Source organism: Tiliqua scincoides, chromosome 3 (genome assembly GCF_035046505.1).
Source record: "Tiliqua scincoides isolate rTilSci1 chromosome 3, rTilSci1.hap2, whole genome shotgun sequence".
NCBI classification, from domain to species: Eukaryota; Metazoa; Chordata; class Lepidosauria; order Squamata; family Scincidae; genus Tiliqua; species Tiliqua scincoides.
This window is the reverse complement of record NC_089823.1, coordinates 91,164,590-91,190,455: the sequence shown is the minus strand read 5'-3', so window position 1 is coordinate 91,190,455 and position 25,866 is coordinate 91,164,590. Positions and strand designations below refer to the sequence as shown.

The 25,866-nt window shown below is 43.6% G+C and overlaps 1 protein-coding gene across 1 annotated transcript; it reads left to right on the top strand.

Moving 5' to 3' along the window:
• Nucleotides 1-5,009: 5,009 nt before the first annotated feature.
• CREG2 (cellular repressor of E1A stimulated genes 2) lies at nucleotides 5,010-25,857 on the top strand. The gene is made up of 4 exons (XM_066621327.1): nucleotides 5,010-5,459; nucleotides 11,625-11,794; nucleotides 22,478-22,591; nucleotides 23,953-25,857. The coding sequence occupies exons 1-4, from the start codon at nucleotides 5,010-5,012 to the stop codon at nucleotides 24,098-24,100; spliced, it is 882 nt and encodes a 293-aa protein (XP_066477424.1). The 3' UTR covers nucleotides 24,101-25,857.
• Nucleotides 25,858-25,866: the final 9 nt, after the last annotated feature.

The following is a 25,866-nucleotide window of genomic DNA, read 5'->3' as shown; positions in this document are numbered from 1 at the left end:
GCTAGGACATGTTTGCTAGCATCATATTGCTTCACGCAGCAAGTCTCAAGCAGGTGTTTGTTGTGCTGAGCAGAGGCAAATCATAATAAGCTTCCCTGTTTCTAGGCAGCAGCTGCTCTGGTAACACCTACATGCTACGTGATTGGTTCTTAGGAAAGGTATGGCTAGGCCCAATTATGGCCCAAGAGCTGATGTGCTAAGCCAGGGAGCCAACTGAGTGTCAGCACCCTGGATGTGTGCATTATTACAGAAGCAGCTACTACCATGGAATACTAAGCTTGATTCCTTCTCAGAGGAAGTTGGGCCTGGAAAACTTGCTGAATGTATCGCACTGATGCTCAGCATGTTTATTCCAAGTAGTATATTTTGTTCAGTAGACGTGCTGCAAAAAGTTTGGTAAAATCTAAAGGAAGAAACCACATCTATAAAATCCATGATTGTTCAATACATGCTGACTGTGAAGCAACTCCATAGCTTTAAGCCTGCTGAGCTGGTGATTCATCAAGCAAACCAAAACTCGCCAATCGTGTATGGCAGCTCAGTAAACCTCCAGAATATACTGCCTGCCTTGAACTGCACAAACAGAGTGATTGTGGTCTAGGCTTTCGCAGGCCATAATACTGGGTGCATTCACTTTAATTAATCACAAGTTGTATAAGCCTGACTTATTGTACAACTCTGTGCAGTCAGAAGTAAGTCCCATTGAGTTCAATGGGGCTTACTCCCAGTTGAGTGTGCACAGAATTGCATCTTTATGCAAGCAGGACCCTTTCAGATTTGTTTGTTATGATATTTAAATACCGCCTTTCTCAAAGACTCATGTTGGCTTATAGAGGCAGGCTGAACATAGATCCATTTTTTTTTTAAATGAGATTTTTACACTAATTATTCCATCAGATAATCTCATAGGTTCGCAAAATCCTCAGGAGTTTTAAGTCTTGGCATGGGAGAGAGGAATGCAGCAAAGGTGAGGGGGGAATGCAGTGAGGTGATTCCCAGGATCCTGCTGCTCTCGGAGGGCAGGGGCTATTTGCCATGCTGATTCTCCCTTAGCAAAGTTTGTTCTGCTGTATACGGAAAGACTATCTTTGATTAGGTTTTCCAGCATCTTATCTAGAACAGATGCTAGGCTGACCTGCTTGTAGCTTTGGGGGTCCCTTTTTCCTCCTTTTTAAGAGATTGGCATGACACATTGGCAATGGTGTAGCTAATGATTGTGTAACCCGGTGCCAAGCTCAAAGTGATGTCACAACCAGAAGTGATGTCACAACCAGGCTTCTTAAGTGAAAACTGGAGAAAAACCTGCCTCCTCCCCCCAGCAGCTCACCACCCACTTGGTCTGCTGCCTGCCCCCAGTCAGTGGCATAGCTAAGGTATCTATCTGCTACCTGGGATCAAAGAAGTTTTACAGCCCCCCCCAAGTCAAAATCAAATTAAATTATGTAAATAAATAAAAAGTGTGCCCCTGATTGGTTTAAGACACTATGCTAAGGTGAAGAGGGACAGTTATTCTCCCCTGGCTAAATATAAGAAGAGAACCACTTGAAAAAGTGCCTCTTTACCTAGTTAGCAGGGGCAACTATATTATGATACATGGAAATGAGAACTGACTCATATTAACATCTTATTGATTCATAATAACAATGAATTATTGTTGCCCCTTATTATGATATTGACATGTTATTATGGCATGTTCCTGATATTGATATGAGAACTGACTCATATTAACATCTTATTGATTCATAATAACAATGAATTATTGTTGCCCCTTATTATGATATTGACATGTTATTATGTCATGTTCCTGCAGGAGCCTGTGCTTTTGAGAAGGGCTCCTATAAATCCCATGAATGCAGAATGGTGTAAAGCAGGGGTGTCCAAACATTTTGGCAGGAGGGCCACATCATCTCTCTGATACTGTGTTGGGGGCGGGGAAAAAAATCAACTTACCATTTAAAACTTGAATAAATTTACATAAATGAATATATTAGAGATGGAACTTTTATGAATGAATGAAGGTCTTGCAGTAACTCAAGGCCTATAAAAAGCCTTATGCAAAGCAAGGTCACCTTTTCCTTGGCTGCCACTGCTGCATCACAGACGTGAAACAGCAAGTAGTGGAGTGAGCCCTTGTCCTACAGCTAAGGTGAGAGGTCAAACAGTCATCGTCTTGCTGAGAACAGTTGCATTGGGCCAGCACGGGCTCCAGTAAGTCTCTGGAGGGCCAGAGGTCATTGGAGACTGGGAGCTCCCTGAGGGCCTGATTGGGAGCCCCTGAGGACCGCAAGTGGCCCCCGGGCCAGGGTTTGGGCACCCCTGATGTAAAGTAAGCAGTTTACAAACAGAGCGGTATAATTAAGAAAACAGCATCTCCAAGACTGCACTTGGGATTTAACATGAATTAGAAAACTCTAGAAAAATTTGTAAAGCTCTGAAACAAAGTAGTAATAATAGGAATGGCTGTGAACACAGGCAGAACTGTGTGATTTGATTATTAGAATGCCAGACCGAAAATTTATGACTTCCAGGCAGTGTCAACTCACAGTATCTCTCTTCTTTGAAGTTAACTAATGCCCGCAGTCCTCAAACCAATAGTTCTATTGAAGAGAGTGGTGCCATTTCAGAATAAAGCTACCTAGCTATATCTGTGTGTGCGTGTCCATCTGTGAGGCCAATATCTGTCCTCCTACTTGCTCACACTGCTCCTCCTTCTCCTGCCACTCCCTGGATAAGAAGAGGAAAGGTGGAGGGGAGGGAGTGCTACTCCGGAACACTGGAGACTGGGAGGAGCAGAGGCTGCCTCATCATTGGCTAAGCGGGGGGGGGGCAGTGTTTGGCATGCCACCTAAGGCCTTCAGGAGGTCTTGGGCCAGGTAATCAGTGCCATGCAGCAACAGATAATAAAAAGCAAGCAGTGGGCAAAATGGCTTTATTTTCTTCAGGAGTGGCCTGAGCCGACCTGCTACCTGAATTGGGGCAGATCCCGTCTCTGCTAATTTGAACTTGCCCTTTAAAGAAAAGGGATAAAAATGCTTGCAAGCAGTGACATGTGTGCATGCCCCACCGCTGCTGTGGTTGTCTATTCCTCCTCCTCCTCCTTGCCTACCAGCTGTAGGCAAGTTAAGGAAGTAACTAGAGGGTGAGGCACTTGAAGGTGGAGCGGGACCCTCACCTGTTCCTTTTCTTCAGTCCTTTTACTTCTGCCTCTTACTAGCACTGCTTGAAACAAATTGGCAGAGCCTGCTGAGAGCATGCGCTGACTGGGCAGTGACCTGCCCAACACAACCCGGCAGGGAGGAAACAGCAAAGGACAGGGGCATGAAGATAAGGAGGAGGAGGCATGGAGGGGCCTCTTGCTCCTTCCTGCTTTCCTGGCTTTTTTGCTGGGCAAGTGCAAAGAAGGCAGAGCCAGACAGTTCTGTTCTGATCATTCCTGAAAGTGAGCAATCAAAACACAGTCACTGTGCTGCCTGTCCTTGCAGTTCCACCACTCTGATTGCTGGCAGTCTCTTAGTGGGCTGCTGCTGCCCTGAAGCTCTTCCCTCTTACTTTCAGTGAGCAGAAGCAAAGAACAGGGTCAGAGAGCCGAGCAAAGAAGCTCAGTGGGCAGCAGGGCGGACACAGGGTGTGTGGGGCTTTCACCTTAGTTCACTGCTCTCCTGACTCACAACTCAAAACTACCTCTTAAGTGATTCCTCTGGCTGGGCTGGCCCTGGTTCCTTCCATCAAAGCAGCAGAACTTTATAACTACCTAACAAATTAGTCAACCTACCCCAAACATCTTTATAAAATAACTGAGCAACAGATTGAGAGTAGGTGACAAGGGCTTCCCTGGGGATGGTGTTCCATAGTGTTGATACCATGCCAAAAAGGGCCACATTCAAGTTTGCACCTAGAAACTGAGGTCCATGCAGATTAGAGCTCAATGGCCTAGAAGTTTGAAATGAAGTTTGGCATCAACAGCGAGAGTCTGGAGGCCCATCATGTACCTATGGAAAGGCTTTGTGCAGCAGTGTGAAAAGTAAGGGGGAACATGGCCCTGTCCCTTGTACTCCCACAGTGGGGCACCACCCCTCACCATAAATCAATGCAAAGCTCCTGGAGCAGGATCTCTGATAGTGATTGGAGAGTACAGGTGGGAATATACAGGAGAAGGTGATGCTTAAGGTATGTCTCACAACATTTAACCCTTAGACAGCATACTTCATCCTATACTTGGTTGCTGATGATACACATGGCATCATTTTAACAATCATGTTAAAAAGTGCTTTTCAGGTGTTCAAACTGCGTTGTGTCAGACACTGACCCGGATGTCAGGGCCATAAGAACAGCCAGTGTGGTTATTCCCAAATTGTTGCATCCCACCAGCCTGGTCCGTAAGTGGTCAGAGAGAGGCCTGGACAGGAGAGGCTGATCAAATTCCCATTTGGCCGCTTGCCCCTGGAGCCAATCATATCTCTAAGCCTTGCGCGTTATGCAGTCCTCAAACCATTATTTCCAGGTTCGTTCTATTGAAGAGAGCGGTACCATTTCAGAATAAAGCCACCTAGCTATATCTGTGTGTGCGTGTCCATCGGTGAGGCCACTATCCACCTGCTTGCTTCCACTGCTCCTCCTCCTCCCTTCTTCCACTGCTGCTCCCTGGATAAGACTAGGAAACACCGAGGGGAGGTGGGTGCTGATCTAGATCACCGAGTCTAGCGTTACAGGTGATGGTGAGAACAAGTGGCAGAAGAAATCATTGTGTGGTGGAGTCCACCCCGTGGAGGAAAGACCAGAACAAAATGCAATGAATCGGATTGGAGGAGGAGGGGGGAGGCGAAGGCTCAGGCAACAGCTATAGGCCGCTCAGAAGAATGCCTGATTTCTGGCTTTGCCAGGCATCTCCCTGCCTGGGAGGCGTTTTGCCCACGAGGAGGCGCTGCTGACACAGCCAAGCGCCCGGGATTGGTTTGCGTTCGGCCGCAAAGCCTCAGCCCGGCTCAGAGCTGCGCAGGTTTTCCTCGACAATGCCCGGGTGTTGCTGCCAGACCCCTCGCAGGCAGAGGGGGACCTGGCTCTCGGGGGCCCTTTGGTGCAGCCTGGTGCTGGCCCCGGCTTGCGGCTACGTGATCGTGAACTCGGTCTCCTGGTCGGTCACCAATGAGGTGGAGGAAGAGCTGGACAGCTCCTCCAACGAGGAGGTCTTGCCTGCGCTGCTGGAAGACACCACGAGCATCTGGAAGCAGAGCTACCCAGCCTCTGCCTACAAAGAGGAGGAGGACCTCAGGTCCAGGCCGGGCTCGGGCAGATCCAAGCAGCTCTCCTCGCCTTCCAGGATGTTTTCCTACCGGAGGGAGAGCAGCAAAGGAGGGATGGGCAGCAGCCTGGCTCCTCAAGAGCAAGCCAGCCGGGCGGCCCGCTTCCTGACCCACTACAACAACTGGGGCTTCTTGGCTACAACATCCACCCAAGAAAAGGTACCACCAGCAGCATCTCTCTCCTAGAAATGCAGATGGGGTTTTAATGTACCTGTAGCTCTTTGGAGAGAAACACCTTGCAGGTGGTTTTATCCCCCCCCCCACTCTGTGTTGTTTGTGGGTGCTTATTAAAGTAATCGTAATAATAAAAAATAGATCTGTTACTATCCTGATCCAATAGCAGCACCGCTAGAGAATATTTTCACTCCAATCAGCGGGAGCCTGCGTTAGAGAGTGTGCAAATGAAGGAGCTTTCATTATTGTTACTCCCTCGCCTAGAAAAATAGGATGGGGTGGTTTCACGCCATGAGTAGCACTTGGAATGCAACAGTTCTGTAAGTGGATTTGGAGAAGGTCGCGCATTTTTAACTAAGATAATGCCAGTGGAATTTTAGCTTGTGGGTCAAAAGTTACTGTTTTTGCCTGGCCCACAGGTGTACACATTTGGTCCAGGTGGCGTATATGCAACATTGGGCAGAAATGGCTTACAACAATGTCAAAAATGGAATCCACATTACTAAAAAAGGTCTGCAAGGCAAATTTGCCAAAGTGGCACCCTGTTTCAAAAGGTGACTTTTCCCCTTATCCAAATAACTCAGATGTTTCCAAACCACAAAGCCTTTGCAGACAGCAGGAGCAATTTCCTGTAGTGTGCTCACTTGGTGTGAATGTTCTATTTACAGCAGTCATCTATGAACCATACTGGGTTGATACTTATCCACTAAATTTAGAAGTAATCAATATGACTTTTTAGGAACTGCTGTCTGAGTAAAAAGATCTTTGACTTCCAAAGCCATTTCTATACTTCAGAGGTACTCCTGCCACACATATTGACGGTTAGATTGATTTTATTCAGTGGGGCTTACTCTCAGATAAATGTGCAGAAGATTACAAACACCATCTACTCATGGAGGTGATTTTTCTAATATTGATCATCGATGTATACACCTAGGCCTGTTGTCAAAATGCTACTCCAGTTTTTCATACCTTCCTTGAAATTCTTGTTTCCATTTCCACATAGGTGCATGGTGTGAGAGAGTTTCATATTCTTAATTCATTTATTCTGCAAATAGAGGGGGGGAGGATAGAGTAGGCTTTGATATGGTGTTTTTTATTTTAATGGCTGAGTAGGGATTTGAACCCAGTACACAAAATTTTTGGCAACTTTTAGGCCCCAAAATCACATCCTCTGAGTTCTGAGTTGCTCCTTGGGTCATTTGGTGGGCCACTGTGAGATACAGGAAGCTGGACTAGATGGGCTTATGGCCTGATCCAGCGGGGCTGTTCTTATTGACCACAAAATCTACAGATATCTGATGCTGGTTGACACAGAAGTATCGGATAGTCCACTGTAGGTTGTTGTGGCTTATTTGGGAGGTGGGGTCATTTGGCAGTAGTTTTGTTAATTGGAATGTCATGACTATTGCGAAGGCTGGTCACATTCCACAGGGGCTGCATATTGTGAATCTTTACCTAGGAACTATACACATTGTAGCCACCTACACTGGTTTCAACACATTTTGCATACTTGTAATGCCAATCACCAGGGTGCAATCTGAGGCATGCTTCTGTTTATCTCAGTGGGAGATCACTAGGTAGGCGCTTAACTTTCCCATTAAAATTAAGGGTACTTGATAAACTAGGATAAACTTCCTTTTTAAAAATGTGAATACGTGAGTTAGGTATAGCTTTCAATATTACATAGATGCTCAATGGGTTGAAGCTGTGTTCTTTGGTATTATATAAGGCATGAGCCACCTAAGTTAACTGTAAAAAAATAGAGAAGCTCTACAGGAAGCTAAAAAAACAGGTTATAGGGAAATGAGCCTAGCATGTTTTGGGTATACAATTATATTCAGGGGCAAAATATACCGTATACAATGTATAGTCACAACGATTGTGTTTATTATCTCAATAACATTTAAGGTTTTAAAACTCATAACACATTACTGTACTCATAAGTGAAGGTTAATCTTTATTTTGTAAAGAATCCATAGATTATGTACAAAGAATAGTGTATAACAGAGCATCCAGTTTTGTTTTCATGTGATTTAAAGTTCTTGCTTCTGAATTGGATACGTATCTCAGTGGTTCCCAACCTTTAGGAGCCCATGGACCACTGAGACAAAAATTGGAATTGGTATGGACCACATGCAACCTAGGCCTCCAAGAGGAATTTTATCAGAGGGTACAATGTATCTTTTGGGCCCTTCTCTAAGGGGGAGGGAAGGGGTGAAACAGAGGGGTTGGCAACTAGGGTGAGCAGAACAGGGGTGGGGAGGGGTGAAACAGGGAAGGGGGAGAGTGGCAACAACAGGAAGAGTCTTTGGAGCCTAGGTCTACCACGCTTCCCAATTTGGAGCCCAGGTGTACCTGCCAACACAGTGTTGGCAGCTAGATACAGTAATGCAGAAAACCAAACACACTCCTAAATCTCTAAAAAAATTTTAAATATAAAAAATCATTGCAGAAAATTAGATCATCGTATTTAGACTCACACTAGAATGGAAAGTGTCCCGTATGTTCCAAAATGTACTTCTGAAGCAGCTGTAGTCCCACAGCTGTGTCCTTGATGCTCTCCTTCATGGTAAGCAGCTCCACAAGCCAATGAGCTACTGTAGCAGGCCAATTTCCTCCCAGATTTGAACTCCCAGTGTTCAGGAGTGTAATGTATGCATTCCTTGGCCCAGCACTTATGGCTTGTGGCAGCCGCAGCCACCGTGCACATAGCATCCCACATGGGCAGCAAGTCTGGGTGAGACTGAAAGATATAAGATCCCAGGAAATTTCTAGAGGCCCTCTTTTGGCTCCTGGGCCCCCTTTAGACCCTTGGCCAAGGTAAAGATTACCTCCTGCATTCCCTCTCATGGGCCCTACATGCAACCACCACCCCTTCACACAAAAAATACAATTAAATTTGTAATAATTATTAGAGATTTATTAGATTTATTATTTAAAGTGAAAATTTGTGGGTTACTGCTTTTGTTGTTGGCTGTTGCTATATTTTGTTGCTGGCTGTAGGCAGTTTATACCCTGCCCTTTCTGGTGGTCCAAGGGGGAGTATGCTGGAAGTAATCAAAGGCAATCTTTTTTTTCCTGAGACTTCACAGACCACTTCTCAGGGTCTCACAGCCCACCTGTGTCCACTGGAAAACAGGCTGGAAACCAGTGGTCTCTCTGAATTGTTGATATGACTGTTTCTACAGTTGCCCCAGAAGAAATGTTTTATACCCAGAAGAGGTTGGATTTGTTTCATGTGTTCTGTTTCCTAGCACAGGAAGTTTTTAGGGGAGTTTCCCTTCTACTTTTTGATGCATTTGTTTTATTTGATGCATTTTGGTGATTTTTAACTGAAACTTCTTCCGGTTAAAATTCAGCACTTTAAAATTACACAAATTCTACTAGGAACGTTTAGCATACGTTTTCATATTCCCTTTGGGATGAATTGTGCTTACCTTTGGTTGGATTGTGAGCAACATTTCAGTATCTGCAGTATCTAGAACAGGGGTCTCCAAACCCCAGCCTGGGGGCCAGATGCGGCCAACGGTGGGTCTCTGTCCGGCCTGTGGCCAGCCTCTGAGAACCTCTGGCCCAGTTTGACCAAACACAACTGGAGTTGTGCTTGTGGGCTGGGGGAATGGGGGTATGTATGCTTGTGGGGTGGGGGTATGTGTGTTTATGGGGCGGGGGAATGGGGGTATGTGTGCTTATGGGGCGGGGGAATGGGGGTATGTGTGCTTGTGGGGTGGGGGAATGGAAGTATGTATTAAGTGTATGCTTTATTTCTTGGACTGTGTTGTTGCCTGGAGTAATCCTGGACATTTGAGCCCATTCATTCATTTATTCATTCATCTAAGTTCCATCTCTAATGTATTTATTTATATTTAATTTTTTTCCTGGTCCTCAACACTGTGCCAGATATTTATTGTGGCCCTTTGGCCGAAAAGTTTAGAGATCCCTGCTCTAGAACATTCCAGCTCAGCAGTCAAAGCAGAATGCAGGTTTGCATCCTACTCCAACAGCCCCCCCCCCACTTCCCACCTATTCAGGGCAAAGCATCATGCCTCTTTCCCCACAGGAACTCGCCCTGCCCAGCAGCTCTGTACCCTGTATTTTCAACTTGGTATTTGTAATAGAGGCTGAGCTAGGAGCTGCGCGACCCACCTGGAATTGGCACATGACCCAACTAGTGTTTGAGAAACACTCCTCTAGAAAACACTGTTAAAGCAACCATTCTCTGTGTGATTGAAATCCAAAAGGTTAGTTGACAACAAAAGTCATTAATTAAATATTCCCTGTTGTACAGTAGAAGTCTGTAATTCCATCTCAGGTCTCCAGTGACACTCCTGAACTATTGAGTCTTCTCTTTTGTGTTCTCACAGGGTCCTTCAGTGGAAGTGTGAATGTCAAATCTATTATGAGCAGTATGTCTGTAATTAAAATCAATGCAGATTGGTGCCAGGTTGTTGGAGGTCCTGGAGCAAATCTCTGTCTACCTCTTGATGCTGTGTAGAGTGCTGCCACTGGTGCTGAGGGTTTAGCAAGGCTAGATGGGCCCTTTGATGGGCATGGGTTAGGGTTGCCCAATGTGACTTAAGCTACTCCTGGAGTCCTTATTTCCATTGTGATGCAATGTTGGAAATTCCTGGAGGCCTTGCTAAAATGTCCAGGATTGCTTTCCATAATCAATCTGAATTCCAGTTCCTGGAGTCTCCAGACCAATCCTTGATGACTAGCAACACTAACATGGGCCTTCCATCAAAGTCTGGCCTGCCAACCTCAATGCCACCTTTGTTGACAATATATTGTCCAAGATCAAATAATGGCACAGCTGGTTTCACACACACCAATGGGAGCATTGAGCCTCAGAACAGCAGCTCCTCATGCCTCACAGAACCATTTTTGAAAGGAGAAAAGTTTTAAGAGTTGTTTGTGATATGGTGGGGGGGGGAAATGGGGGTTCTCCTGTTCTAAGAAAAAAAGATGTTTCTCCTGGACACACCTAAATTACTTCTTTTGGACCTGAGGACATAAGAAATACAAAAATCTGATTTGTCACCATATTTTTAACTCGTTGGTTAAGGTGTTTACTGTAAATTGCAAGATACATTTTCACTTTTTCTACTTTTACCACTTTTACTACTTGTAAAAGTAGTACAGAATTGCATTCCCCTTCATCATTTGTGGGGATGACAACTACATATAACTCAGTCCTCATACATAAATCAAAAGAGGCTGTTTATATATAAAGTGCATATGTATAGGTATATCTACATACACTGTATCCGTTTTCTGCCAGTTTGACTGCCATAGTTTCCCCAAAAGATTCATTGGAAATAGTTCTGCAAGGATGCTGAAAATCTTCTCTTGGAGTTTATTCACCACCCTCATAGAACTGCAATTTCCAGACCAGTTTAAATCTTTTGTGTGGATATATTCTATGCATCTCCCTCAAAAATTAAATTAAAATCACCATGAGGACTGGAAATGCATTCAGGAGCATAACATTATATTAAGGATAACTCTATTGTTTTTAATACAAATATATTTTTTTTAGTTCCTGTAAAATCACTGAGAATAAAGGTGTCCATTTCATCTGAATGGGTAAGAGAGAAAGTGAAAATTCATCTATTTAACAGAAATGGAGACATTTTTCATTAGCAGTTTTGGTTAACACACTGGTGATCCTGGCCCCTGTGCCACCCAGGGCCAGAACCGCAGAATGCCCCCCATGGAGTCTTCTGAGGGCTAGAGGAAGCCATGCACAGCCACCTCCAGCCCTCCAAGAAGCATTTACACACTACTCCTGCTTCTCGTCTCAAAACAGGAGGTGGGGTTTAAATGTCTCCAAGAGGCCTTAGAAGGCCTTTGGAGGGTTGAGAAAGCCATGCACGACCTCCCCAACCCTCCAAAGGTTTCTGTAAGGTGACACTGCCCCAACAGGCATGGTGCCCCAGGGTATTTACCCGTTGACCCCCCAGGTGCACTAGTGGGTTAACACATCTAATTTTTTTAAAAAATGCAATCCTATGACATTCCAGGAAGTGAAACTCCAGGTAAATGGATTTTCTTAATCTAGTTGTGTGTGCTATTAATTCCGGACAAGGATCTTTGTAGAGAATCATTGCATGCTTTTAAAGTGCTAATTATTTTGACATTTTTCAGATCCAAGGAGCACCATTTGGAAATTGTTTATCTATCAGTGATGGTCCCACAGACAACAGCACTGGAATTCCTTTCTTTTATGTTACGCCCAAGGACCACACAATAGCAGATCTGATGAAAAACCCCATCGCTTCACTGACATTGCCGGAGGCAGAAGGAGAGGTCTGCAGGTAGCATGATTTTGAGACTACTGTATATTGTTTCTTATAGGCAACGTTCTTTCAGTAACACTTAGGGCCTTTCCAGTTTATTCTTATGGCACAAGAAATCTGCTGCTGTTACTGATTTGCTATGGATCATCCATATCTCTTTCGGTAGTGTGAATACTGTATTGCATTCCTCCTGCATCTAAACTCCATTGCTGTTTCTGGAGAAAGGTGATTTCCTGTCCGTCCAGTGAGCACAATGTGAATGTCAAGGCCGCCTATTGGACAGTGTCTGTGATATTGCTAATGGTGAATGCCACATGCCCCTCATACTTATTCCATTTTGTTAAATTTGTTTAAAACTGAGTGCGCCACCATTTAACAGCTCATGTAGCTCTTCACAAACAAAACATGTATACATGATGAATACAGCTCTTCCACAGCAGCAGTGGCTTCCCATTTTGTGAGCCTTTCGCTTTTTTTGCATTTAAAAAAAAAAATTAGTTTTTTCAAGGATCTTCACCCACATTGCAGAACACATCTCCCTGGATTCAGTAGGAAAGCAACTGTATTTATGGCTCTACAACAAGGCTTTCCTCTCTATTATATAGGAATGGTGAGATACTGTACCACTTGAACAGGATCAGGGATAGCATTTGGGTGTAGTACTAAGAAAGAAAGTGCAGAATCCTGAAGTATAAGGGGTCAATGCCACCAATGCCCAACATTGGGAAAGATTCAATATGCAGCATATGGGTGGGTGTAAATTAAACAAAGGGGTTTTAAAACACACTAATCTCATTTTTTTTTTAAATAAACTGTTGATGTTTCAAATCAAAAGCTTTGAAGTGTGTGAGAAAAGGTGGGGGAGAGAGGGAGAGAGAGAGAGCTCTTTGTGTCAAAGCAGCAGCAAGGAGGTCAACTTTGCCCTGCAGCATGAAGCCAAAGTGCAAGAGAAGCTTTTCAGATTATGAATTTTGCTTTCAACAGAGATTTTCTTTGATGTTTGTACCATGAAGATTAGTAAGGCTAGTACATGCTTATTAATTCATATCCTTTAGGGGTGCCTTATAATCCACAAAGGATATATACAAAGCATGCAATTGACCCTTTTCCAAATACAGACTGAAAGTAATGTGGCTTGTGATACATTAACTAAGACTGTCTGACGTCATCGCTTTGCCTTCTGTACTATTCTGGGGAGGTAAGAGGCAAAATGGGAGGAAGGAAAAGAGTTGACTAGCATCTATTAAAAGATTAATCAATCAAAAGATTAATCGATTCTGGGACTGACAAGCAGAACTGGGGACTTGAGAGGTTACTTTGTTAGAACTCCATAACCTCCTTTGTATAATTATGGTTCCCAGAGGCCCTTGATTGGGAAACATAACAGTTAACAAGGTTGCAACTGGTTTAAATTTGACATATTATGTATGCACATACTTCTACACCATGATCTGCTTGTTCAGAAGTAACGTCACTGAGGTCAATGGAACTTACTTCCAGGTGAGTATAGGATTGCAGTGTGTGGAGAAGAGATTTAACAGGCTGCTTAAACTGGTCCAACCCTACACTGAAACTAGTGATTCTGCTCCAGTAGAAATGGCCTTTGAATTGTTCCCTAACAGCTGTGAATGGCCAAAATAGTGAGGAAGTAAAATTTTCCATTGAACCCCACTAGATACTTATAAGTTTGGTAGTATTCTTGTATTGTTCGGCCTCTGCAGAAGCACTTTAATAAAGAGATTGTTGGTTTCTTCTTCTGAGTCATTCTGAAACTGAAAGCCTCTGAGGGAGGAATAGAATGAAGTGGGTGGCAAAGGAAAAACATTTATCAACACGTGCTCCCTCTCAAGTGATATAATAGTGGGTTTTTAATCATACGAAGCACTGTCATCATAGAACAATGGTTCCCAACCTTTAGGAGCCTATGGACCAGTGAAGCAAAAATTGGAATCACTGTGGACCGCATGCAACTCCCCCACCCCCTGCCCACAAAAAATACAATTACATTTGTGATAATTAGATATTAATTATTAGAGGTTTATTATATTACATATAGAGATTTGTAGGTAGCTGCTTTTGTTGCCGGCTGGGGCTACGGGCTACCCATTCTCCGCCCTATCTGGTGGTCTGTGTGGGAGCACTCACCTGGTGAGATGCTGGAAGAGATCTAAAGCTATCTTTTTGGGGGGAGGGGGGGAGACTTTGCAGACCATTTCTTAGAGTCTAGTGAACCACGGGTTGGGAACTAGTGGTCTAGATTGAGAATCTGTTCTTACAAGAAGCTCTGATGATAAGCTTTTGCCCATGGCAGTGCAGAAGAGGGGAGCCTATTCATTTTATTTTTATAAGCTGGTCAGTGTGCTTAGCATTTTTCAGAGCTGCCTGAAGACAGTACAGAGATTAACATAAGGGATACAACACAGAGGGGAGAAGGATGGAAGTAAACAGCATGTTTTCCCATTATTCAGAGCACCTCCTCCTACCCCAGTTCCCCATTTTTATATAGTTTGACTGCTGAAATTGTTTGCCTAATGGCCTAATTGAATGGCTAGTCCAATCCCCTTGACTATGGATCAAACCTAATGTTAATTTAAGCGTATGATTGGGACTAGGTGTGCTTATTTTTGTTCAGTAAACAGCAACTAAACAGCAACTGTGGCTGGGTGGGGGGCTTAACCCTTTGCCCCTACATGGTCTGAGTCTGGATTCCATTCCATAGTGCTATTCTACCTTGAAGAAAGCTCCCATTATGATAGCTTAGTACCAGAGTCTGGTACCAACTTCGTCTTTGCCAAAAACATTCTGATAGCCCCTCCAAAAGTAAAAAATATTAAATTCTATAACAATTGCTTGCATATCCGTATGTGTCTGTTGACCTTTACCTCATGAACTACTTTGCCAGAGTGGGGAGTTGCAAGGGACTTGCAGGGCCATAATGGACTTCCCATTGACCAGCAGTGACACCACAATGTGAGTTTCCAGACAGTGGCAGGAGGCTCAGCACGGCAGGCAGTGCTGAAGCCTGTGAAAACTACACACTGTGAAAAGCCCACCCTCCTGCCCTTGACCCTCTTACCACTTTTTAAATTCCGTTAGGCTTTGGAACCAGGAATGGTGGTGATGTTGCCACATGAAGCATTTTGCATCATTGTAATGCACTTCCTGATGTCTCGAAGCCCCAGCAAGTTTGGGAACTGTTGCTCTATAGCAGGGGTGCCCAAACCCTGGACTGGGGGCCACTTGTGGCCCTCTGGGGCTCCCAATCTGGCCTGCAGGGAGCCCCCAAAGAGTCTCTGGCCCTTTGGAGACTTGCTGGAGCCCTTGCTGGGCTGACACAAGTACTCTCAGCATGAGGGCGACTGTTGACTGTTCAACCTCTCACATGAGCTGTGGGATGAGGGTTCCCTCCACTACTTGCTGTTTCATGTCTGATATGCAGCAGTGGCAGTGAAGGAAAGGATGGCCTTGCTTTGTGCAAGGCCTTTTATAGGCCATGAGCTACTGCAAGACCTTCATTCATTCATATATGTTCCACCTCTAATGAACTCATTTTTGAATTCATTCATTCATTCATTCTAATGAATTTACAAATTTTAAATGTAAATTAATTCTTTTTTTTCCTGGCCCCCGACAGTGTCAGAGAGATGATGTGGCCCTCCTGTCAAAATGTTTGGACACCCCTGCTCTAAAGTAAAATAATAAGGAACTGAAAGATATATTTGATGTGAGAAAGAACAAAGTTTTACTGAGAGAGACCAGCCGGGTCCATGTTGGTACAGATAAAAAGTTGCATGTTTGTAGTGGGGTGGGGGAATACATAGACCTGTCATAATTGTCACCTTTTAACTGTAGGTAAATATGTTAATGTAAGTCACCGTCAGCTGAAGAGTGGGCAGACATATAGCTGTGTATCTCTGAAGTGTGAAAAGGAAAAGTCAAAGAGGAGCTAGGCACTGAGTCATAAAGCAAACCAAACTATAGGTTTATGTTTATTACACAACAGAATTTGCATAGGACAAACATCTAATTATTCCTTGGAGGTCTTTTCTTTTGATCTGTAGAAGTATTTTCACCAGATAATATCAGATAACCTTTAGCAAGTGAAATTTCAGTAAGGGAAAAATCAAGATTGCTGAATCTATTGGAACATATTCAAAATACATCCTTCTAGGTTGAAGTTTGGCATGCAGTGAGGTTCAGAAAAGTGCCATTGGCTTCAGATGGAGGTGTGCACCCACAGCTGTATGCAGGATTGTAGCCTTGCAGCCCAGTACAGTGTATGATGACTTGAACTAAGTCCCACTGAAGTCATGGGGACTTACTGTCTAGTAAGTGCACATAGAACTGTAGGTGAAAAAAGAAATGCAGACATAAAGTAAATGGTGTTGGTTCTGGAGTTTTGTTTTTTTGCTTTTCTGTATTGATTAGCTTGAAAATAGACAATGCTTTACTCAGCAAAATATGCACACCTGAGAAGTTAATTCAACACACGTCTGTTTCAACTGCATTACTTAAACTCATTTTTGGTCATAAAACAAGCAGTTATTGACAGCTGTATTAAGAGGTAGTATTTAGAAGCAACAATTTGTTAAAATCCATTCCAGATAAGCATTTACTGAAAGCTATTTGCCAATAGAAGGCCACTGCGCGCGAAGTAATTGGTGATGACGTCATCACCAATTATTTCTGGGTTGGGAGGTGTGCCAGACCGGGATGTGATGCACGATACCAGAAAAAGCCTCAGGGTGGATAGGACTTTTTCAAGGACACGAAAACAGCGTACTGGAGCTCTGCCTGCCAAGCCTCGCCTCCTATCATTTTTAGTGCATCGTGTTCTGATATTGCTGTTGGGTAGCGGGTGTCTGGAGGTATGGCATGTACCTTTGAACACCACCTCATATACTGCCAGTGGTACGTGTATCCAAGGTTGAGAAATGCTGCAATAGAGTATTAATTCTTGAGGATCTGCTAACAATGGTTATAGGGGAGGTGGATATACAATAAGCTTGGTCTATAGTTCACAAGTGACTTAATCTGGAGAACTCCCATACATTTCTGTTGATGAATATATGGCTTGCGGATTCTAATTTTGTTATGCTGTGGCTGCCAATGCCTAAGGCGGCAATCCTTGCCTGCGACTTACCAAGACTTACCTGGGAATAAATCCCACTGAAAGCAGTGCGGCTTAGTTCTGATCAGTTATGCATAGGTCTGCACTGTAAATCAGATTTGCCAAAGTGATCCCATTAAACCAGTGGTTCCCAAACTGAGTCGCAATTGGATTTTTGGTGGGTGGCAAAACTAACAAGCTGGTAAGGAAAATGTATTGAGCCCCAAATGAAGCAACACATGTGTGTTTACTTACGAGTAGGCAAACGTACTTTGGCCCATTTCGAAGGGCAGGCCAATACAACCAGAATGGTCCCAATCGGATAAACATGGAGTTCAACAAATGCTCCAGAAGGCTGTGTGCCCCCCCCCCAAAGTAAAAAAGGATAAAAACAGAGACTTGAGCGGCTGGTAAAGTGATTTTTTGAAAAGTCTTATAAAACAAGGTGAGTCCTGATACACTGCCATTTTAAAAAGTGGGTCCCAGTGCTAAAAAGTTTGGGATTAAACTGCATTAAACTAAATTGAATGTCTGCAGGTAATATAAGAATACAAAGTAAATCAAGTATAATCCAAGTAATGGAGACTGAATGAATTCCAGTTTAGAACCATAGAATGTTAGAGCTGGAAGAGACCTCATTGATCATCTAGTGCAGTCTGCTGCTCAGTGCAGGCAACTGCTACAGCATCAGAACATTCCCTTACCTTGAGTAAGCTCCATGACTGCTCCTCACTATCACAGAATGCAGTATGTGCCCTGGCAGCACGGCTGCATCGTGGCTGAAAAGTGGGATAGGATTGAGCTGTAAGACCTTTTTATAAGTGTGGCTTCCAAGCCAGATCTCCTCCATCCTCTGCATGTGCCTCTGACGTTTTTTTATCTACTTGCAGGACTTTACATTTGTCTCTGCTGAACTTCATCTTGCTGATATGGGGTCTCTAGCTGAGCCCATCAAGGTCATTTTGAATTCTGATTCAGCCTTGCGTTAGCTAATAGTGTTAGCTATTCCCCCTACTTCGTATCATCTGCAAATTTGATAAGTATTCCTTCTACCCCATCATCCAAGGTCATTTCTTAAAATGTTGAACAGTTCTTATTGTTCACCATTGCACGCACTGATGGTAATGCTTTTGATGTCTGTGATATTAAGGCTGCAATCCAATGCACACTTATTCAGCAGTTAAGTTCAAATGAACACCGTTTAACTTATTTCCAAATACATATGCATAAGTTTGGGTAGGCTGCACAAACTGGCCTTGTAAATCTTCCATTTCTTGAGTTGAAGGGAGACTTATTATAATAAATACTTTTCATATCTCATAGGGTTCCTTTAATTTATGCTTGCATAATGGAAAATAACCTTTCAGTGCCTCTAGAATTAATATCCAAATTAACAATAAGTAGAAACTAAAATTAAAACTACGGACGCTGTTGTGACTGCTCCTGCATTATATGCCCAGACTTACAGCCCAATCCTATGTATGTATACTCAGAAGTCAGTCCCATTAGTAAATGAGGCTTGCTCCCAGGTAAGTGTGGGTAGAATCGCAGCCTTAGAGCCCAATCCTGAGCTCAGTGCACAGGCTCACTGCCCGTGCACACTGTCACAAATGTACCACATGGCACATTTGTGAGCCCTAGCACCGGTGCTCCACCAGTGGTAGCCCAGCACTGGCTGGCGCTGGGCTACCATTGGGGGAGCACCAGAGCTCAACCACTCAGCAGTTGTGCAGGCCACCAAGTGGCAGGGAGTTGGGGAGTAGGCATTCCGGGGTGGGGGGTAGGCAGAGGAAAGGTGGGGAGAGGGTGGGGAGGAGGTGTTCTGGGGGGGAGGGAGTAAGCCTCTGTTTTGGGCTGCTGGCCCGACATGGAGGCTCAAAATTCTACGGTCGGCGTGGAATTGAGTAGCCCCATTGCGGGGCTACTCGACTTACCTGGGGGAAGGGGACAAAAATCCCCTCCTCCCGAGGAGCTGCAGACGGGTGCCTGCAAAGTATACAGGATGCAGCAGCAGCCATTTTTGGTGCTGCTGCAGCCCTGCACACCAGGCAGCTCAGGAATGGGTTGCTCAATGTTGCTATTACATAGAATGGTCTGGAATTTGCTTCCAGTCACTTTGCTGGGATTAAAATCCAAATAAATATATCAGTATTGGGGAGGGTAACGCCCTCAGAACTGGCCTGCAGTAGTATAACAACTAGAGTTTATTATATTATTATAACTTATAAGTTATACGTTTATTATATTATTATAACTAGAGGGAGTTTCATTGGAGGTGAGGAGGCTATGCTTTATCTGGGAGATCCCATTGAGGTGTGTGTTTCAGCAGTTCAACAAGAACAATCTTTCCCAGGTTAATGTCATTTCTGTGCTGTTCTGAGCTAATCTGCATGTTACGATAAACATGTGAATTTGTTCCTTCTTTCCCTTTTTGTTAAATAATTAAATAATAAATGTTAAGAATGCAGAAGGCATACGAAATGCCACAAAATGGCAGCAAGGATGTAGGGACACTTCAGCTCCATTTCTGTCCCAGCCCCCCCATGTTATTAAACTGCCCCCTCACATTTTAAAAACAGCTTCATTTGCTACTTCAGTGGGAATTCAGTTAGTCCTTTTTCCCCTAGTCTTAGGCCCATGCTGAAAAGAGAGTAGAATAAGTAAGCATGGAGCTTGTTGACCTGATGACCCCCTTTTCCCCCCCAAAACGGTCCACCTGTGCATTGATAAATGACAAACTAATTGATGTATGTGCATGTATGATTCAGCATTCTCTTGCTTTTGACAATTTTAGACAGCTTGGAACTTGATTATCCTGAATCTTGCACTCTCAGAGGACCAACAACATAGCAATACCTTTTTGAACCAAGCATGAATTAAAACCTTATATTTGGGCAAGATTGTTCTAATATTCTAATACCTGATAATTATGTGGACATTAGGTAGTTTCATACAAGTGTTGTGAATATCAGTAGTAAGTTTGTTGCAACAAAGATGTGACTGCTGATAGCCACTGGTCTTATCTGAAACTGCATTCAAACCTACTTGTCCTTTATACAGTATCGTTTCTGATACCCATATTTGTTGCTCATATATGACGCATATAACATCTTCCCTTCATGATAAAGTGGTATGATCCGATCACTTTTGGGGGAATGCTGTGGTATATATTAAGCCAAGCTATGTAAATCTAAAAGCAAAAGTGCTGATTAAAAATACAGGTCATTATTATTATTATCAGCCTTGCTGACCTTTGTAATGCACACAGAGGCCATCAGTTTCTCTCCAGGCACTTAGGCTTCACTAGGAGACAGCAATCCCTCCCTTCACCAGGAGCCCCAAACAGTGGCATCACTAGGGTTCCCGTCACCCGGTGCGGGAGGCCAGCGCGTCACCCCCCTGCAGTGGGCGGGGCAACACCCTAGGCGGTGGGCGTGGTGATCTATCATCGCCTCGCCCCACTGGTTTTTTGGCTGTAGCTTTTGATAGAATAAAGATATTTCAATGTAGTTTGTTTCATCGCATTCTGCATGAAATTACACATTGATTGATGTATAACATGATGGTATTATTCCTCCAAACTCTGATTTTAGTGATTTTGGTCACTAGTGGTGTCACCTCCCCCCAGGGTGTCAACTTACTAACACCTTAGTGGAGCAGTTCTCAAACTTTAGCACTGGGACCCACTTCTTAGAATGACAATCTGTCCAGGACACATCATAAAGCAAATTAAAATAAATAATTATAAATAAATTAAAATCAATAAATAAGGGAAAGCCAGCCCTGTTCCACCAAGTGAATTTTCTCTGTAGCCTGCCTGCAATAACACCCCACCCCAAAACGAACCAGTAAGATTTTCACCCCTACCCAGTACCCAGTTCAATTTACGTTCTTATATTTCAAGAATATCACTATCAGAACCCACGTGGCTTTGCAAGTCTGAGAGCCCAATCCTATGCCTGTCTACTCAAAAGTAAGTCCCATTATAGTCGGTGGGGCTTACTCCCAGGAAAGTGTGGATAGGACTGCAGCCAAAAACAGAAAAAAATTTCACCATACCCTGTCAAGCCTGTTTCATTCTTTTTATGGGGGGGTTGCCTTCTGGAGCATTTGTTTAGCTCCAGTTGCATCAAATCAGGACCATTCTGGTGGCCTCACATTTTCCTTTGCCTGACCTGCCCAGGAGCCAAGGCACATTTGCTTATTCGCGAGTAAACGTGACCATGTGGCTTAGTTTTGCTTTCCATAGGGTTCAATACATTCACCAGCTTGGAGGGAGGGACTCCTTCTCAGGTGTTTTTTGGGGGCTACGTTCATTGGATCAGGACCATTTTGGTGTTGTTTGATTCCTCTCAGCCTGCCCTTTCAGACAGACTAAGGCAAGCTCAGCTACTCACGAGTAAACGTGCGACACCCCTTGGTTTCTCTTTCCATTGGGCTCCATACATTTTTTGTTTTCTGGTTTTTTGCCAAAAACTTTTGATAGAAAGAAGATATTTCACTCCCGTTTTTTGCATTGCATTCTGCTCGAAATTCTGCATCCAACGGTATCTAACATGATGGTATTACTCCTAACCACCACGATTTTAGCACATCTCCCTCCCAGTGCACGTCACCCCCCTCTTGTGCATCACCCAGTGCAGCCTGCACCCCCCTGCACCTCCCTAGTGATGCCATAGGCCCCAGCTGGGGGGAAAGAATTGAGGAGGTGATAGGAGGTGATAATCTCTGCTGTCTAGCCTTCTTTCACGTGCTAGGGGGAAGGGAGGAGTGAAGCCTGCAGAGAGAATGACTGATGGATTGTCAGCAGGCTGCCCCCTCTGGTATTATTAAATGACTGTTTTCCTTGAATTTAAAGCAGGGGTGTCCAAAGTTTTTGGCAGGAGGGCCACATCGGCTCTCTGACAATGTGTCGGGGGCCGGGGGGGGGGGAGAATTAATTTACATTTAAAATTTGAATAAATTTAAATAAGTTTACATAAATGAATATATTAAAGATGAACTTATATGAATGAATGAAGATCTTGCAATAGCTCAAGGCATATAAAAGACCTTGCACAAAGCAAGGCTAGCCTTTCCTTTGCTGCTGCTACTGCATCACAGATGTGAAACAACAAGCAGTGGAGGTAGCCCTCACCCCACAGCTCATGCGAGAGGTCAAATAGTTGCCTCAGTTGCTGAGATCAGTGGTGTCGGGCCAGAGCGGGCTCCAACAAATCTTTGGAGGGCCAGAGGCTCATTGTAGACTGGGGGCTTCCTGAGGGCCGCATTGAGAGACCTCGAGGGCCGCAAGTGGCCCCAGGGCCGGGGTCTGGGCACTCCTGATTTAAAGGGAACTTTTCATCAGCTCAGAGATAGAAAATCTGTGGATACCTAGGCTATACCTGTTAGGTTAGGCATGACTGTCTCTCTGCAACAGTAAAAAGCAGTTTTTAAAACGGTGATTTTAAAGGGGTGCATTTTTCCCCTTCTCCAGGGATCAGCACATTCCTTCTCATTTGCAGGGGTCATTCGTGTTGAGTCAAATCCATGTATAACAAGGCTGGACCTGTAAGTATTAATGTAGTATCAACGTTTTTCTTTGCTTGCAGAAAATCTATTGTTGACCCAGATGATCCACGGTGTGCCAGGCTTATTCTTACAGGACAGATGATTACAGTGTCTCCAGAAGAAATGGAATTTGCCAAGCAAGCCTTATTTTCAAGGTCAGTGTGAATCCACTGCTACTGTTCTTGGAAGAAGAAGAAAACAATGTACGTAAGACAAGCCATTAGGACTAATAATTGAGGGAATTCTAGGGATAGATTTCTTCCTTTGAGACCAGAATTTCTTCAAAAAAGTCTGCTCACAAGAGTTAAATGTTAATTGAAAAAGGCGTTTGGCCAAAATTAAGCGTTTAAAAATTTATTTAGTCAATGCTTAATTCTTCTGTTAAAATCAGTGGAATTGATGAATGGCCCAATCCTAACTCATGCTGGAGCAAGGAGGCAGGTTGGCCTGCCCCGTATCCAGTGAGGGTTGGGGCTGCCTGTGGCTCAGCCCAGGGCAAGGAGAATTCCTTCCTGTGGGTAATGCCACAGCAGCCCCAATGGGGCTAACTCAGATCTGCCCCACCTAGAGGTAGTGCAGGTCCGAGCAGCCCAGAACTGCTCCAGGCTGCCTGGGACCAGTGTTTGGATCCAGCACAAGTACTGTATCCTGGCCCCATTCCAGCTCACCCGTGGCCTGCCCACCGCCTGCCATCTCTTGCTCCAAAATGCCTTCCTTCCTCCTTCACACCCCCCAGGCCCCTGTGTTGGCCTGGCTTGGCAGGTGCAGACTTAATATTTGTGCTGGCCCGCAGGGTTTGGGCCAGCCTTCCTCCTCACTCAGTGGCGCTAACGTGCCTTATGGCACATTTGTGACACCTCTGGACCCGCAAAAGGGATTTGCGCTGGCCTATCTCCCTTTCAGGATTGTGCCCTTAGTCAATGGAATTGATTAAAGGTTCTTTAATCTTGATTGGATTATGTTCAGTGTTAGCATAAGGGAATATCACAGTACACTAGCTGGTACAAATTTCACCAATGGGCTACATCTCTTAGTCCCTAATTCCAGAGCAGTATGATAGTCTACAGTGCATCTGTCCAAAATTAAACAATGCATCTGTGCAAACAGTGCATCTGTCCAAATTGGAAGACTAAAATATGTCTGAACCACTATGTTTTGTTGCTTTTCTTCTTGTTTGTCCTGTATAATGCAAGAAATTAGGATGTTAGGTTTTTTTTTAAAACCAGGGCTAAACATATGTATAAGTAATTGAGTACATATTCAAGCTTTAAAATGTGCTTTAAAAGTGGAGAGGGTGGTTATTTTCAACTGGCAGATGCCACTGTACCTACTAGCTAGTGAATCATTAGCAAGTGTGGAAGTTCGTTTTTACAGTGACACATTGCATACATCCGTATAAGTAGTAGATAGTGCTGATGTGAAAACGGATGCTTTGGCTATGAAAAAAATTAGGAACTATTGGCTGGAAGAAGATCAATGTTCTTGTAAATCCGTTTGGTTATGTTTGTTCTTCCAGGCACCCAGTCATGAGAAAATGGCCTCGCCATTATGAATGGTTCTTTATGAAAATGAACATTGAGCATGTCTGGCTTCAGAACTGGTATGGAGGTATCATCGCCATCGCCCTGGAGGAATATTTCAAAGCCATTCCCAGTAAAGCTTGATTTAGCTGCAGAATATGAGAACTCAGTTTTCATATTTACTTTGGAAACAAACTGTTTTATATACTATGTTATCGGGTGTTTACTTAACAGTATTTTCTTTCCAAAAGTATTCAGCATGGCTCTATTTTGCTCAATGAGAGCAGAATAACAACATGAGCCTGAAAATGCAAACACATATCTGCTATAATCTTGCCAAATAAGTTTGGAGATGGATCATACAAAACTCTTCTTTAAGGTGTTTGAATGTTGTGGTTTTTTATATTCATATATCCTACAGGATAATTGCAATATATGCTAATAATTTCTTGGCTCGGGACAAAAATTGTAATCCAGATGAATGGATTATATGTATATTGTGGGTATGTTACTGCACCCAGTTGTTTCTTCAATACAATCTGAAATTCTCCTCTAAAGGATGTTTTAAGTTTGTATGGTATTTTAGTTAACAACATCATGGATTTTGGCTCTCTTGGCACACAGTTTAATTATTGCAAAAAATGTTATGCCCTGGAACACTTTTAATGTGGTTTAGAATCCACCCTGCATCTTATCAGGCTTCACTGGAAAAACTGGAGATAAAAATGAGATAGAAATGATATTAATGGCCCAATCCTATCCATTGCTGGTGCAAGGGGGCCACCAGGCCCACACTGAATGTAATGCTGGATTTGTGCAGGCAGGAGGTTTCCTCAGGGTAAAGGAATACTTGTTTCCTAACCCTGTGTCGAGCCCCAGCGTGCACAATGCTGGCACAGAACTGAGTAGCCCCATGCAGGGCTTTCAGGCCCAGGTGGAGGTTAGGAAGCCTTTTTGGATCTATACCTTTTTTCATTGTCCAATAATATACGCTAAGTATAATTTCAGAAACAATCCAGATTGGTTGTTACCAAAATTGTGGCAAGACATTTCTACACCTTGGATAGCCTTAAAAATGTGTGCCCCATTCATTTGATGTTTGAACAAAAATGGTGGTTACAATTCTGAAACTTTACATTTTGGTTTTGCTTCTGCCTGCATGTCCCTTGCCTCACAGCTGGCCCTAGGCAAATGCACCTGATGCCCTTCTCTGGTTCTGCTGTTGACTTCAGTTAAGTTAGGATTGTAGCCTGAAGAAATCAGTTTTCAATGGCCTCTTTTTTAATGTTATAAGTTTTTGTTAAGCATGGCACAATTTAGCCAGTGGAGCAACATTAGGCCAGAAAATCTATTTCTAGAAATGCTCTCAAAATATACCACTTTTTTTGCCATTTAATTCTGAATCTGTCCAAGAGCAGTCCTTGGACCCTAGCAGTGAATCTTCCCCTATTCTGGGTGTGAAATGGCACCTGGTGTTCTTATAGAACCAAAGTTGTACAATAATAATAATAATACTATGTCATTTTAAAAAAGGATTTAAGGTGTATACATTTTTAATGGTTTATTTATAAATAAGACTAAAATGTTTTCATGTATATGCACTTGCATTTTGCACTGATAAAAGCATCCATGAGTTAAGTCTACATGGTACTGCATTGTCTCATGGTTTCTGTGTGGCATTATATGTTGCTGTTTCGCATGAGTAAGGCCATTGTACTGTTGCCTCATAGTAAGTGGTCCATGACAAACCCAAGCATCAAACTCCAGTGCACCTTCTGAAGGGGTTTGGGAGGATGAAGGATATAATGAACAAATTGTACTAAAAATCTTAGCACATCCACACAAAGTGAAAGGTACAAAGACTGGGAAAGCAGAGCAGCTTTTTAAGATGACAAGTAATGCTGAGTTTA

Bases quoted from the DNA above. Each gene is read 5' to 3' on its own strand.
- CREG2 (XM_066621327.1), top strand. From the start codon at position 5,010: ATGCCCGGGTGTTGCTGCCAGACCCCTCGCAGGCAGAGGGGGACCTGG. The intron at 11,795-22,477 runs GTAGCATGATTT...CTTTGCTTGCAG, and splicing joins GCAGAAGGAGAGGTCTGCAG to AAAATCTATTGTTGACCCAG. The intron at 22,592-23,952 runs GTCAGTGTGAAT...TTGTTCTTCCAG, and splicing joins AAGCAAGCCTTATTTTCAAG to GCACCCAGTCATGAGAAAAT.